At 38.5% G+C, this 16,117-nt stretch overlaps 2 protein-coding genes across 8 annotated transcripts; one reads left to right on the forward strand and one right to left on the reverse strand.

The window, feature by feature from the left end:
* The first annotated feature begins 9 nt into the window (after positions 1-9).
* On the forward strand, positions 10-16,111 carry LOC145970052 (PAT complex subunit CCDC47). Of its 7 annotated transcripts, none has more exons than XM_083096465.1 (6): positions 10-407; positions 1,856-1,970; positions 2,272-2,996; positions 3,191-3,273; positions 3,414-3,519; positions 3,816-8,694. In XM_083096465.1, the coding sequence occupies exons 2-6, from the start codon at positions 1,899-1,901 to the stop codon at positions 6,550-6,552; spliced, it is 3,723 nt and encodes a 1,240-aa protein (XP_082952591.1). In that variant the 5' UTR covers positions 10-407; positions 1,856-1,898; the 3' UTR covers positions 6,553-8,694. The 7 variants fall into 7 exon arrangements, with proteins under 7 accessions (XP_082952591.1, XP_082952589.1, XP_082952595.1 ...); XM_083096463.1 differs by having other exon boundaries at positions 12-407; positions 3,191-3,294; XM_083096464.1 differs by lacking the exon at positions 10-407 and adding an exon at positions 417-929 and having other exon boundaries at positions 3,191-3,294.
* Positions 7,995-9,713, reverse strand: Klp68d (kinesin-like protein 68D). The gene has a single exon (XM_083097497.1). The coding sequence runs from the start codon at positions 9,711-9,713 to the stop codon at positions 7,995-7,997; it is 1,719 nt and encodes a 572-aa protein (XP_082953623.1).
* Positions 16,112-16,117: the final 6 nt, after the last annotated feature.

The following is a 16,117-nucleotide window of genomic DNA, read 5'->3' on the forward strand; positions in this document are numbered from 1 at the left end:
CGGAAATTAAAATTTACATTTTTTAATTGTTTAAAATTATAATTATGATATTAGTGTGTAATTTATATAATAAATAAATTCATACGCGCGGGACACGTTCTCAGATTACAATTTATAATTATGTGATTTTATCGGCAGTCAAAAAATAGATTTGATTACGTAATTCCAATCTCTTAAAATAAATGTAGGTGGCGGGTATTTGGCGAGGATTGACGAGTATCCACGAGAAATTTGGTGTCGGAATGGCAGCTGTTGCTGTTGGCTGTCTCTGTGGTTTTCTTTGCCGTTACGTGATCGTAATGTTGAGCCACACGACATGGCCGCGAAGAGATTGACTCATAAACGAGATTGAGGGGCGAACGCGCTACTCTGAGGAATCTCATCCAGCGAATCGATCCGGCAATTAGGTAAGTCGACTCTGTTTGCGATATTGCGGATACAACGGGATCAACAGCGTCGGTGTCGAGGTGGTGGTGATGGTGATGATGATGATGATGATTATTATTTAATCGAGCGCGTGTGTCCACTCGATGTTTTCAGGAAGGACAATTCTCGTTTTTCTCCTTCGTCGTGAATGCTTCGCGAACGCGAAGACGCGAGGCCGCGTGAAAGGTCGCTGTTGCTTTGCCTTAACCTTTCGTCCCATATTTGACTATCGCACATTTCGCGGGGTTGTGAACGTCAGTCCTGTCAGTGAGACTGACAATTAGAAATGTTACATTTCGCGTGCTCGCGAACCGCGCGAGCGATTGGTCCCTCCCTGTCGATCAATTTGGCAAAGTTAAAGAGGTCTTAACTTTGCTCCACTTGTGTTTTTTTTCTTTTCGTTACGAGAATCAGTTCAGTTTCTGTGGTTTCTTGTGGCTTCTGGTAGTGGAACTGGTTGTTCTCTCTTCTGAGAGAGGAGTTCTGAGATTCCCTTGCGATTGGTAAGTAGCTGGAGAATTATTTACATATCCTCCAGCAAGGTAATAGAGATAGCCATACTATTAGCGATCGCATCTAGATGGTAAAGATAAATGCTTTATCCTATCCTGCGTATAAAAATGCTGTAAGTTTTATTATGCGTGCACGTGTACACTTTGGAAAAATTTTATATCTTAACTGTGACTGTTTGCGCACAATACATGTGCTATAGTATGATCATTTTTTTACGTACAGCTTATTTATATATGCGGTAGAATATCTCTTGTAAAATCTCTCGAGGAACAAATTTACAAAGTTTATTGAAAATATTAAGTTTCACGATATGTCATATTTTGTGCCATATGTGTGTCTCATATGTGCATATTGAATACAAACTCATAGTTTATACTTTTTAGAATATAAAGTTAAGTATGACAAATGTCTCTCTATTATTTAATTAATAATAATAATAATTAAATAATCGTGTTATATATTGGACATGCAATATATTATAAATGTTTGATCAAATTAAATATTAGCATATACAGCAATGACATGGTAAGTAAGTACGGCTAATTCAAATTTTTCAAATATTATAATAATAAAATTAAAATTAATTGCTATACTAGGAATTACGAGGAATTGCTGCTACAGCGTTGCCTGATGATAATAAATGGGATTATATTCGCGGATAAATTATCTGTGAATGTAATTTGCTTGCATTTATTACATCACGTAATGCTTTCTTCTAACGCACTTTCAAAGCAATCTAAAATTACTTCCACAAATTTTAGAACTTCTATTGTAAGTGAAATGCAATTGCTATCTTGTGCCAACCTTGTCATATATATATGTATATACATATTTCATATATATGTATATATGTATATATGTACATATATATCATTGTCATCATTTTCCTGGCCTTTATAGGATTTCAATTTTTCAGAAAGCATTGTGGAGACTCTCCGCCCGCTAATTACGGCCGTATCATGCAGAACTTTGACGATCTTGATATAGAGGGACGTAATCCTTCTCACTTATCGGAAGAGGATAAGGAAAAGGTAAAAAAGGATGTAGTGGATGCATAAGGAGATATAGAAATGAGCAAGTGTCGCAAATTATTATAAATTGTGCATGCATTATTAATTGTGGACAAACCTAGCTTCTTAGATATAATATGCAATGAATTTAATCATCCGAATAGTCAAAAAGGATCATTTAACGTGTCTCTGTGATATATACGGGTTTAACGTTTTACCCAAAAAAACGACACAACCGAATATTATTATTACGGACATCTTTGAGACTACCTCCAGCAACGGAAGATCGTCCAGATCCTTACGAATTGTTTATGTTCTATAGGAAGAGTATGATCGCAAGCGTATAATGCGATGCAGCGTTACCGCCGAAGATGGTGCACTGAGACCAGTCTATTCCGAGACCGAAGATGGTGATATATGGTGTCATATCTGTAACGTTGCCCTGTTTGGAGCACATAAGTTGATAAGTCATAATCTGTGTAATCGTCACAAGATGAAGCTGGATGAGTGGCCGTATCCGGTTATGCTATGGTCCAAGCGACCACAGGACGCGGCCAAGACGGTCGCGCCGGTGCAATCTACGACTATTGGCGACACTCTGGCACCTGGCGAGCCGGTGCCACCCGGCATGGAAGATCAAATCACGCGGATTACGTCGATACAAATGAGCTTGGACCGGCATCAGAGCTCGCCGCTTGTCGGTCTCGAGTATCTGCTGGAGCTCGTGGACAATGATTCGTGCGAGCCGAGTTACACGTGTGTTTTATGCGATAAACGCGGCGATCCGCGCACAGTAATGGCTCATATTACCAGCTACAATCACCGAATCACATACCTTAATAGACACTTCCCGACCATATCGCGAGCGATTACGGAGTTACCGCGTACTCCTAATTATAAGCGCGGGGCCAATGAAATATCGGTGTTAGTGGCGAAGAAAATCGAAGAGAAGTTTGGAAGAATGAAGCCGCAATTGGTCGACAAGGTTCAGTTCGAAAAGAATAAGATGGTATATATCAAGAGGGTTTATCAGGACGTTCATTTTAGGTAAGTCCGAGCATTAAATCGATACTATTAATAACGCTGATTAAGATCTACTTTCTCGATTTTTAACTTATGTTCAATACGACTTCAAAGTTATGAACATAACGTTTCCAAGAGAGATTTCCTTTAAATAATGACTCTTTGATTATTTACTTGACATTATTATAAAAATCAATGTAGCTGTTTCCTGTATACAGGGAAACGCCAGAGTGTACATTTATGGAAGTTTATGATGTGCGATGGGTGACAAATTTTGATGAAAAAATGGCAGAAATAAATGGTAATAATGTTAGAAAGAAAGGTGAGTACAAATGCATATATATATATTTTATATACTTACACTATATATAAAATAAGCGTGTATTAAAGCGTGAATAAAACTATTATAATTGTATTTTTAAATCACCAATTTCTATCAAGATTCCAATATTGCCGATGAGAAGATTGATGACAAATGTAAAAAAGAAGACAAGAAAAAGGAAAAATCGCCTAAAAAATTAGACATAAAAGGAGAAACTTCAAAATCGTAAGTAAACGTGACAATAAAACCAAAAATACGATTTACTATTAAAAAATAAACATAATATCTGCAAATTTTAAAATGTGATATTTTAACATATTAATTTAACAGAATATAAAATTTTTTCCATTTGAAAAATAGATTGAGTTTGTATCAATCAGAGAAATTTTGATTGTTTTTTTATAGTATTTATATAACACTCAAGAAAATGATAATATATTTTTAACTTTGCCGTTTTCCTTTGCTATAATTATGCTTTTCTCAATATGATTCTAAATTTAAATTATATATCTTTATTTTAGGGGTTTCAAAATGCGTATATTTAACAAGGATAAAATGAGTCTTCGTAAAGCTTCACCGAAACCCGAAGAGATTGTAAAAAAGTCGCCTAAACGTCCCTCAGATGATACTAAATCGCTCTCGTCGCTTTCGAGTATATCTAGCAGTCCATCTCCGTCTCGTTCAAGATCTCGTTCACCAAGTCGAGGTAGGAAAAGGAGTTCCGTCGACAGGAGCGCCGGAAGGTATCGTAGCGGCTCACGATACTCGCGTGAACGTACTCGCCGTTCGCGATCGCGATCACGATCCCGTTCGTTACAACCTCTCAGGGAACGCGATAAATGGGACAAATACCGCGAACAAATTAGACGCGCCGAGGAAACGCTAGATCGTGCTCTGAAATTCCATGAAAAGAATCCCGAAAAACATCCGTCTTATCCGGATGAGTGGAAGAAATTTTGGAACAGACGATATAAGGAACTCCAGGCCGAGGGTAACGATCCAAGCAAACACGACTTCAAACCAGAATGGATCGAGTTTTGGAATAAAAGAATGCGCGAGATTCATAACGAGCAGCTTCAGCAACGAAAAGAGGAAATTAGAAAGAGATTGGAATTGCCTGAAGATAAACCGCCGGAAAAATGGATACCACCGAGGCGAGAGCGAGAGCGTTCCCCCGCAAAACGCAGCAGACATCGCATAGAGAGCGACGATGAAGTGGAATACGTTGGTACGAAAATGATCAAGCCTGAATATTATGATCGCCATGAGCTCAGGGAGCGAGACTACGTGTATCCCTCATACACGCGCGGAAGGGGAAGTGTATACAGTCATAGTTATTCGCGAACGGCATCTCGTTCCAGGCCAATATATTACGCGACACCGTATCCCGTGAAGGAGAAATCGCCTACTCCGCCTGTCGCGGACGAAAGCTTGACAGAGGATTTCGAAGTGGTCAGTCTTTTACGATTACTCACAGCACTCGAGGGACAGTTGGGTTCTCTCGGTCCTAAGATAGTGTCACTCTTGTCGAAAGCCTTAGCAGCCGAGAAAGCAAAGCCGAATTCCGCCGAGGAACTGCTGTACGACGAGGAAGTAAGTGTTCTGTTCGAGACCGTTAAAGAGAAGCTCAAGGGCCAGCTATTTGCAGGGATGGTAGAGAAGATGGCGATTACGGCCACTAAAACTGCTATACAGAACATCGCCAAGCTACTGCATAGAGCTTCCGAGGGCAAGAAGAAACTTGAAGAGGAAAAGAAGAAAAATAAAGAACGAGAACTTCTGGAGGCATCTAAACCCGCGCCAAGTTACGTCAATAGAACCACTTACACGAGACCGGTAGAAATTCTTACACCGTCCATTAAATCCGAACCGGTGAGTGTACCGGGTATCGGTACGATCGACAAAGTCGCTATCGCCCGACAGATCGCCGCAGCTCTCGTCGCGCAAGGTAGAACGAATGTTTCGCAGGAAGAATTGGAGACTCTCATTAATGCCGTAGTCGGTATGGCTGAGGCGTCGAAGCATTCCGATAAACCCGTCACCACTGCTGATTTTGTTAGAGGTCTGACGAGCAATTCTGGCAATGTCGGGGTTGCTCCTCAAATAGTGGAACCCACGAAAACGGTCACGATCGCGTCAAACGATTCCACAGAACGGCAAGCCTCGAAAATGGAAGACCTGTCGGATACGGATCTGAAAGTAAAATTGCAAAGCTTTAAGGATTTGAACACGCAAGATCAACATAGTCTCATCAATTTCCTGAAAAAGCTCGAAGCAAGCGATCCGATTAGGGTGGAAAAATTACGAAATTTTGTCAATCTTGGCGTAATATCAACGTCGTCGACAATATCGAGTAGTACGAAATCACCGACTCCGGAGATCGAAGCCACGATTGGCAAAGGCAGGAAGAGCATCTCTCCGTTTTCCACTCGTAAAGGAAATCAAAATCCAACCGAGGACGATGACAAATGGAAACCTAAGGTGGATATGTTCGCGAACGACGAGGACGAGGAGCAACAAACTAAAAAGGATAACGATCAAGACAAAATGAAGACAAAGTTAGATTTATCCGATGACGATGACGATTATACGTACGAAGATATCTACAAAGCGGCGAATAAGAATGTGAGCGAGAACGAGAAAGCCAAGAAGTCCCGCGCTTTCTCCAAATCGCCGAAATCGTGGTCGCGTTCGCGCTCGAGGTCGAGATCAAGATCGAGATCGCGATCGCCGGCGCCGAGACAGAAGGAAACCACGAAGACGAACGATCCGAACGCGATATTGAACGAGACGAAACGTCTAATCGCGAATATTATGTGCGACCTGCCCAACAAATATGTTTCCAAATCACATACGAGTCTGACTAGTGATACAATCGAACCGATAGCGAATCCCGTCGAGCAGATACCGTCAACCGGAAGCTTCTACAATCAAAACTTCCTTCCAAATAATCAGCCGCGGCCGCAGGGACAACCGTTGACAACCTATCCCAACGTGTCCAATCAGCAGTTCACGAACTATCAGCAACCGCAACACATGTTTCCCAATAATTCAGGTTACATAGACAACGGTTATAATTATCAGGGTTATGGTAATATGGGTAATCAAGGTCAATACAGTGGACAGTCGAATCAATATCCTCAACAGACTTATGGCTCTTACGTCGCGCCACCGCAAACCGCGCATCCGTCTAGTTACGTTCAACAACCGCAGTCGCAGCAATACGATGCTTATATGCAGCAACCGCGATTTTATTGAATCAAATATACATCGTCCACTTGGTTGATGACGCGTCACATCTTTTACCGAACATTCGCGTTGGCGAACTCCAGACGTTCCAGATCTCGCTCTCTCTTTTTATACATAGTTGTACGATTGTCTGTGCAAATTTATTTGCGATTTGTATCTTCAATGAAATGGATTAGATTCTATTTCGAGATTAGCAGCGACAACATTTTTATTTCTTTCTGCGCGAGCGCTTTCACATAATACAATTTATATACAATTTATGAGATTGTACTTGAAAAGATTTTATGCGTATCCAAGTGTTTCTCGTCCGCGCTTTATTTTGATAAAATATATTCGCGTATATTTCAAGGTGAAAATCGATCAAATCGAATAAAAATTGTTATAATATTGTGTGCTTGTGAATGGAACAGTCACGTTTCAACGTATGACAAGTATATGTGGGAGAGCGCGCGCTAAATATAGTCGTTAAATATGCAATGTTATGAGATCTTTTTGTACGTTCATACATCGAGATCAAAGTTCGCTTCCATATGCGAGCCTTTATGTATTCTTCATATATGTGCGCGGGTGTGTGCACAGTGAAAGTCTCCATGTTACGTTGCCTTCGAGTGAGTTGTAATTATATGCACGAAGTGAACGTGTGCCGTTGTTATGTACGCGACTTCGACCAGAAAAACAAGAGTAAGTAAAATAAATAAGCAATCTATCCGCGTGCTACACAGTATGTGTATACCGCCTTTAGTTTTTATTATAAAATCAATATCCGTTTGTAATATACTTGATGAGATAAATAATTATCGTCCCGTTTTTGTGTGTATTATATAAAAACTATATTATACCCACGACGATATTTGACAGAACTTTGTTCACGATAATTGTGTAAAAGTCGTTTTAGGTCTTCTTAAAAAAAAAGGAAGAAAATACGTCGCAATGATATCTGACGTTTACGGAAAAAATGTAATTCTTTAATAAATATAACACAAGATATCACATTGTAATATACTTTCTCTCCTCGAAAATATATATTCTTGTTTTTCTAAAAATAATATCGCATAATCGCATCATAAAATAATAAAATAAATTAAGCAAATTAAAAGAAGGATCTTACATCGCCGAATATCTATATCCTTCGTTTCGATATAATTCTTACACAATGCAGAGAGATCAGGAAAGAGAAATTTCAACTGAACGTCTATCTTATATTGTATTATTGTAACAGTTATATGCTCGATATACGTAGCGATATCGTATGTTTACGCATTGCACAATGACTAGAGAATTGTAAAGACACATTTCGTTCCTTTGTCCATCGTACTTCGAAGTCACCATCATCGCGAAGAAATTAAATAAAGCACACAAGAGATGCGATTCATACAATATGTACATATGTTGCTCTTTACGAACAAAAATAAGAAAAGAAGCGCGTGTACGCGCGCACGGGGTCTTCCCATTTACTTCGGTACGAGGCCTCTCGTTTTGGGGTAAACCGGCGCCGGGATCTGTTGCATCTTGGTGACGCTCTTCGGTCTGACCCGCGCCGAGGACTGCAAGCGTGTCTTGCTTCTCAACCTCGTGCTCGACGCGTCGACGTCTATGTCGCCCTCATCGCGCAGAGCCTCCTCGAGAACGGCTTGAATCGTCGGCGCGATCGCGGGTCCTTGATAATCTAACGTCGTGCGCGCCGGCATGTCGAGGTCCAAGTTGAGAATGTTCTCGCCCGCGTAACGACATCCACGTCCCATCGCGAGAGCGATTCGTGCGTATTCCGAGACGGGTCTGCGCGCACCCGGCACGGAAGTAGGTCGCTTGATGATGTCTACGCTCGATGGTTCGGGATCTTTCATCATCCAGCAGTCCTCCTCCTCATCCAAGTGGATTCTGGATAGAATCTTTGTCTTCTCCTCCTCGGGGATAAAATTCTCGATTATGAGGTACTTGAGCTTGAGTTCCTTCATCAGTTCGTGTTGTTCCTGCTCCAGGTCCCGTCTGTCTCGATTGTAGTCGCTGGTCACGTCCTCCAGTTCTTGTTTCAGAGCTTGTAATTTGGTAAAGCACTTTCGCAACTTTCTAGACTTGACATCCACTTCCTGCTGCAACGTGGTGTACGTTTCTCTCACGCCAACCATCGTCAGTTCCTCATCCTCCAACTTCTGCTGCATCTCGACCTCTCGCCTCTTGCGTTCCGCGATCTCGGCCGCCTTTTGCTCCAATGCTCTTTGCTGCTCGTTTGTGTGATCGATTATGTTCTTGCCGCCGCAGAGCATCTTGCTCTCTAGGTCCTTTATTCTTTGGACAAGATTCTCGGTCTCCTGTTTCTCCGCCTTCAACTGCTCCGCTATGAGTTTCTTGTCAGTTTCGGCTACCTTATTGTCTTCACCGCGACTATTATCGTCCGCCTCGGAGTCTGAATCTATTGCATCATCATCTTTTTTTCTCTTGGGCTTTTTCTTCTTTCGTTGCGTTACACCCTTTTGTGCGAGTTTCTCCTTCAATCGACCTATCTCCTCCTGATATTGCCTCAATAAAGCGTCCTTTGGATCTTCGTTTATTCTAGGCTTATTCTTAATGTTCTTAGCACGACTAGCATACCGTAGAGTCGTCAAAGTCTCATCATAGTTGTAGCTGGCCGGACCGATATTCGCGACCATAATTGTCTTTGAGTTACCGCCTAACGAGTCCTGCAGCAATCTTGTCAATTTCGAGTCTCGATACGGCACGTGTGTCGTTTTACCGTCCACCAAGGCCGAGATCACGTTACCTAAAGCCGACAAGCTCAGATTGATCTTGCTCGCCTCCTTCAATCTCTCCCCCGAGGAGCCGGTTTTGCTCTGTCTTTCGCTGCCCGCGAGATCGACTAGATTCAAACGTCCAACCCTGATGCCGCAATCGCCGATGCTGCCCATCTCGATCGTGATGAGGAAAATCGCGTGCGATCGCGAACTGTGCTCATTCATATTCGTCGCGCCGATCGTTCTGTTCTGATTACCCACGTTCATCAGGTGCTGTATCTCCGTCGCGCTCTTACAAACGGCGGTCGACAGATCCTTGACGTACACCCCGACATCCGGTTTCTCCTTCAGCTCGAAACGCAAACTCTGATCCGGGTGCAGCAGATCGCGTACCTCCTCCTGATAGATCTCCAGGTAACTGGCCCTCACCAGGTACTGCATGTTCTCGGATCGGCCGATGTGATTGAATATATGCTCGAAGGAGCGCGGGATGATACCCCGCCTCTCGTGATCCATCTTCGAGCCCTCCATCGTATACGTCTTGCCGGTGCCAGTTTGCCCGTAGGCGAAGATAGTGCCGTTGAAACCGTCGAGTACCGAGGATACCAGTGGCCTGACCGTCTCCTCGTACAATTCCTGCTGGGTGGAGTTCCAGTCGTACACCGCGTCGAAGGTGAACACCTTGACGGTCTCGCTGGACGGATCGTCGCGCGGATGCCGCACCTCGACGACACCCCTGGACGGGATCACGTCGACGACACGGCTGTAATTGCGCGCGATCTCCCGCTCGTCCATCGGCCGGCATCGTACGACCACCTTTACGCATTGCGTCGCTATCGCTTCGGTGTTCGTGCTCGATTTCATCACGCTTTTCTTCTTCCAGGTCCTCTGTTGGTTGTCAGATTTCTCCATGTCGGCGGTGAAGAATATTGCGGCTCTTGTCTGCAACAACAATGGATTTCATTTTACGCTTCGTCCTTCAAATGCAAGTTGCTTACTTTAATCGACTTTTTTAGAATTTTAATTTTAAATTTTCCTTAATAGATTGTTTTCCATGTATAAAAGTGGAATGCATAGTGAGATTACCCCTTAAGATCTTGATGTTATACTATTTTAAAATCTTGTATATAAATAAAAAAAAATTTTTTAAACAACTACACATAATATGTTGATAACGTTTTATTATGAAGTTCGTGATAATTACTAATTATATATTCCTTAAAACACAAATTGTAAAAAAGATTAAGATTTAAGATAAATATTTGTCTAAATTTTATTTTTAGTATATTTTACAAACTTATTTCTTTAATATATATGAAATTCGAAAAAGCGAAAAAACTTAAAAAACTTAACTTTTGCAAATGGTGTATTCATATGTTAAAACAATCTTATATAATCTCACTATAAAAATACAAATAAAAAAATTTTACATATAAAATATTTTATTCAATTTACAACAAATCAAATTTATGTATCCTATTTCCTTTATAGATTTTACAGATCTCGCAATTTATCAGCTTTTTAAGATGATTGTTTTTATATAACAAAATTATTACGTCACTACAACCTTTTAAATATTTTTCACGCTTTTTTAGATTTCTATATTTTATAAATATATAAATGTTATAATATAAATGTTATATAAATATATAATTATATAAATGTTCATCTTCCACACATGACAATCAGTTTTCTGAACGAATTTAATCTCTGTTTACACAAAATCGTGGAAAAATTCGTGTTGAAAGTAATACAAGTACAAAGTAAATGAAAAATTGGATATTTTTCGTAATAATAGGATTTCTGTCTTTAAACGCGACAGAAATCAAAATGAAATAAAAAAGAAATTGAAACCGTATCACTAAAATTGCAAGCAATAAATAATTACCAAAAAACATTAAAAGATTTTTACTTATATATTAACAATTAAATAACATCATTTTATGCCTCAAACATCGCTACAATATTTTTATATTATTTTTGTGAAGCTTCGCGTTGCTATGCTCGCACGACTCGAATCAATAAAATTTAGCATGCAAAAATATATTACGATACTGTCCCATACATGATATTAATATGTATGATAAAATTTTGAATATTACAATATTTTTTAATTTTTTTCTCTTTTTTAAAAAAATACAAAAGTGTAAAATTATTGCACTTTAGCAACTGAAAATAAAATACTATAGTCTCGAGAGGGAGAAAATTGCCTGCCAAAGATATCTTTCATTTTAAATACGTTTAATATATTTCAAAAATAGCAGGTATATATTGTAAATAAAATTTAAGAAGCATCGTCATATCATAATTAAAAAGAAAGCTCGATGATATTTTCAGAAAAAGTAGATATTCATTTTATCTTCTATCTGAGTCATCATTTATTAATTTATCATAAAATATAGGTGTACACGATCGTTATCCTCCTTGAGTTCCAAATACAATCCCATAGAATATTTGCAACAGAAAATAAGAGCAATATAATTTCAAATTTAATCATTATTTATTTATATATCTGCATTTTTTTCAATGTTGCGTTATATCTATCAAAGAGATTAATTTAATCGGAAACTAAACAAGATTGCCTCCAAGATACGACCAATTTATCTCTTTCGCGTTACATCAAGGCACAAGACACCTGTCAAATTTGGATTCGCGTATGCGGTTAAGGGTTAAATATACGTACGTACGTGCGTGGACGCAAGGAGAGAGAACACAACAGTTCTCTCTAAGAGATTAACGTTTCTGCGTTTCGCCGATCGACAAACGACACGTGTAACGCACAAACTAAAGAGTCTCGCTCGCGGGAGACGAGGGGAGCAAGGAGCGGCGATTCATTACCGTTTCTACGAGTCGCTCTCCGCCGCAAGGTATTGGTATTGATCCATTGTTTAGCCCAAGGATTTGCTGTCAACGGTACCGCCGTCGTGTCGCTCACGCATATTGATTCTCGCGGGCGGAACCCGTCGCGATCGTCGCGAACGCGAATCGCGTTTAACCGGTACGCGAATTATTATTCGCCACGACACTCGATACGCTAGCCGTTCGCTACGCGAACGCGATCGCACGATTGTTTTGACAGGGAAGGAAGAGGAACGCGCGACGTCAAACGTCAAGCGTGCGCGCGAACACCACGTCTGTCGCTGCGACGCCGGGGACGCCGAATCAATATCGCGTTACGTCATCGAGTATCCAAGAGACGAAGTCGGGAAAATCGCGTTTTCAGCGCGCCCGATGAAATTCTGTTTTACCGACCGGCGGAATCTTTCCAGTTAGAGAAGGAGAAAGAGGGGGAAAGATTTTGCAAGTGTAAAAAAATTATCAAAATTCAGCAATATTTCATGTGAAATGCGAACATGTGACACCTAACATTTGTGTAAAAAATATGTCAAATGTATAAAAGCTTTTAACGAATAAAATTTTGTCTACGTCTTTGAAATTTATTTACTATATATTATATTCTTTATATATATTTTCTGTAGTATAAATATATCGCTATTATATTGTTTTTACTACGTTTACTTTATATAAAAATAAAATAGCCAATATAAATATAAATATATAAATTACTTTATAAAAAAATATAAATTAATGTACTTTAAATATATAAATTAAATATAAATTATAATATAACTTATTTTATATAAAAAGTAGCTAATTTCGTTTTGAGGAAGTGACGTTGCACACGCATAATAGGCTTTTGTATATACATTGCGTGCACTTTCGTCACATGCGACAAGTCATGCGAGTCATCTGTCGAGGAGCAGTCAGTGTCGGTATATCGCGGTATAATTTGTTATAATTTACTTTCGTTTACGTCTTATAACTGAGATCGATGACAAGGAATCGTTTTTATACATAAAATATTTTACATTAACCGGTAAGATATCCCGTCGCGATGACAAGCATCAATTTTACGATACATAATAGGTTAATTCTACAAAATCTGCGTATTTTTTACGCAATTAAAAAGACAGTGTGAACACGTATATTTTGACAAGATGTAGAACAAAAATTTTATCCGTCAGAGAAAAATATTTTTCAAATATATAACTTTAATATTAAATTATATGTCAAGAAATTCTATGGATTAAAATTATTGAATAAATAATCTTAAATATTGAAAAAAAATTCTTTTCTTAAATAGTTTTCTTAATTCGTTTCTTAAATAGTTCTTAAATAGTTTTCTTAAATATTGATGTATCTAAATTTTTTTGAAAAAAAATTCCTAATTATTATATTTTCTATAAATTTGCAATATATTTTTCATATTTTTATTATTTCAACTATTCCCAAAATTGGCACTTGTATATTTTGTATAGGAATTATAATATAAGTTAAATATTTCAACAAGATAGAAAATAAAAGAAGAATTAGTAGAAAAAACATTAATTAAATAATAAACTTTTTTAAATTTCAATTATAAAGTGAAATGTAAACCTACATCTTTCTATTGCTTTCTGTTTCAGATAACATGAAATTGTGGATTGTAATAGCGCACATCGTATTAGTAGCTACTAATCTATGGGTTACGGCGCATTTCCAGGAAGAAGTACCCGAAGACAATGAATTTGCTGAATTTGAAGATTTTGAGGAAGAAAAGCCAAGTCTACCCATTGAACGTGTATCAGAATCGATACAGAAAGAAGATCAAGATTTCGAGGAGGACGAGGTAGATGTCTCAGACGTGGCAGACGGAGACAGTGAATTTGATCACTTCCAAGATGAGGAAGAATTTGAAGGGCTGGATCTTGCAGGAGGCAATGCTGGTCCAAAAACCGATGAACCTTCGACATTGACTATTACGAAAGTCCCGTTACATCTGCGGGATAGATGGGATAGCTTTTATTTAGAAATACTAATGATCATTGGATTGCTGGTATACTTTATAAATTACATAGTAGGACGTTCGAGGAATGCTCGTATAGCCGAGCAATGGTTAATAGATCATAAGCAACTCTTGTTGGATAATTTCTCTCTCGTTGGTCATTCGAGTAAATCAGGTGATAACGCTAACGACAATGATTTAATGAAAGAGAGCGAATCGCAATATAGTTTATACTGTTCAGGACGTGTCGGCTGCGACTCGATGCTCATCGAATTGAAACTAATAAAGAGACAAGATTTAGTTGCTGTGTTAGCTCAATTAGTGCGTCCTCAAAACGATCAAGCTCACATACACGTAGAGCTCTCAAAGGATGAGATAGACAACTTCGTTTTAGCAGTTGCTACAAAACGAACAGCAATGCACTTGGTGCGCGATATGGCTGATATCAGTGTGTATTGCCCGGAGAAACGACCTGGGGAAAAATTCGGTCTTCCATCAAGTTTCTATGTAATGTCCGAGATCGCAGAAACGACGTCGGCTATCTTGGACACCAAAGTTCTGCAAACCTTTTCAAAATTTGCGCCTTACATAGATTACATTCACATTAGTGATCAATTCAGTGGACGCAAACAACAAGAGTAAGTAAAAATATATCAATTACTAAATACATTAACTAATACTATATGAGTTATGATAATTTAAATGGATTCTATGTAGCAAATGCGTAGAACTGTTTGCACATTGCTTATCTTTGATATTAAATCAGGACAGATAATATTAATGATAGTAATAGTAATCTTATTCCAGAGATACTACTCAATTAACAATGCCTGAAGTAAAAAGGGTATTGTTGATGGGCCTGAATATAAGTCTTAAAGGTCGCACATGTAACGCGGAAACTCAGGAGAGACTCAAACTTCTACTTCAACTTACTTTTTATTTAATCGATAAACTACGACGTTTCAAGTTATCTAAAGAGGTTTGTATTTCTTTGCTTTATAGCGGAGAATATTCTTGAAAAATATTATAATGCAGGTAAAATTTTATTGTATATAGAGTAAAAATAAAGCGGATAAAAATAGACTCAAAGTAGAGGAGGCTTTCCTGAAGACGACGCACGCCGCAAGAGCTGAAGCCGCGGCGCAAAGACGGGAAGAGCGTCGAAGAGCCGAGAAGGAGAGAATTCTCCAAGAGGAGGATCCTGATAAACAAAGAAAATGGGAGGAGAAGGAACAACGAAGATTGGCGAAAAAACGTGCTCCTAGAATGAAGCAACTCAAGGTGAAAGCTTTATGACCAGTTACGATCAAAACTAACGAGCTGGTCGCAGATTCTAGAGAACCATTTACTACCGCTGAAATATTCGCAAAGAGAAGAATTTGTTGAAAGATGTACTTCGTCCAAATTATGCTAAATTTATATCTTCATCGATCCACGTATTTATTCAGCGTCCTCACACACAAAGTATCGAACTTATTAAAGAAAGTACAAACGACTGTGAACGCGAATATCCTGCGAATGGTAAGTTTGTTGTGTGACGTATACTTTATTTGCTCTACTGCCAGCTTGTATACTTAAATATCATAGAGACATATATAATAATATTTCTCCATGTTGAAATAAAAATTATAATAAAAAATTTAGCATCTACTATATACATGTATTAGAAATGATACTATATCTATTTTGATGCTACACACCAACAAATTGTTATGATGAGATAGTGAAATTGTTTTCCTTTAATGTTAACATTTAAATAATATTTCCAGTATCCAAAGAAATTAACATTTTAAGAATCTTCTCCGTATCTAAAATAAACATGTTATTAATTTAATAATGGACAATTTATCTCAATATATAACTATGTAATGACTCAAATATATCTGATATCTTTTTATATTATTATAAATCCATCAAATATATAAAAAAAGAGTATAATTATTGTAAAAATCGGATTTGAGCTTATTCTAGAGTACATAAAGTGGAAATATACGTATTATTTATTGTATATAACAATGGT

Source organism: Camponotus vicinus, unplaced genomic scaffold, assembly GCF_025532165.1.
Source record: "Camponotus vicinus isolate PSW18456_S1 unplaced genomic scaffold, iyCamVici1.0 SCAF_4, whole genome shotgun sequence".
In the NCBI taxonomy this organism is placed as follows: Eukaryota; Metazoa; Arthropoda; class Insecta; order Hymenoptera; family Formicidae; genus Camponotus; species Camponotus vicinus.

Bases quoted from the DNA above. Each gene is read 5' to 3' on its own strand.
- LOC145970052 (XM_083096463.1), top strand. From the start codon at position 1,899: ATGCAGAACTTTGACGATCTTGATATAGAGGGACGTAATCCTTCTCAC. The intron at 3,295-3,413 runs GTGAGTACAAAT...ATTTCTATCAAG, and splicing joins TAATAATGTTAGAAAGAAAG to ATTCCAATATTGCCGATGAG. The intron at 3,520-3,815 runs GTAAGTAAACGT...TCTTTATTTTAG, and splicing joins AAAGGAGAAACTTCAAAATC to GGGTTTCAAAATGCGTATAT.
- Klp68d (XM_083097497.1), bottom strand. From the start codon at position 9,713: ATGCAGTACCTGGTGAGGGCCAGTTACCTGGAGATCTATCAGGAGGAG.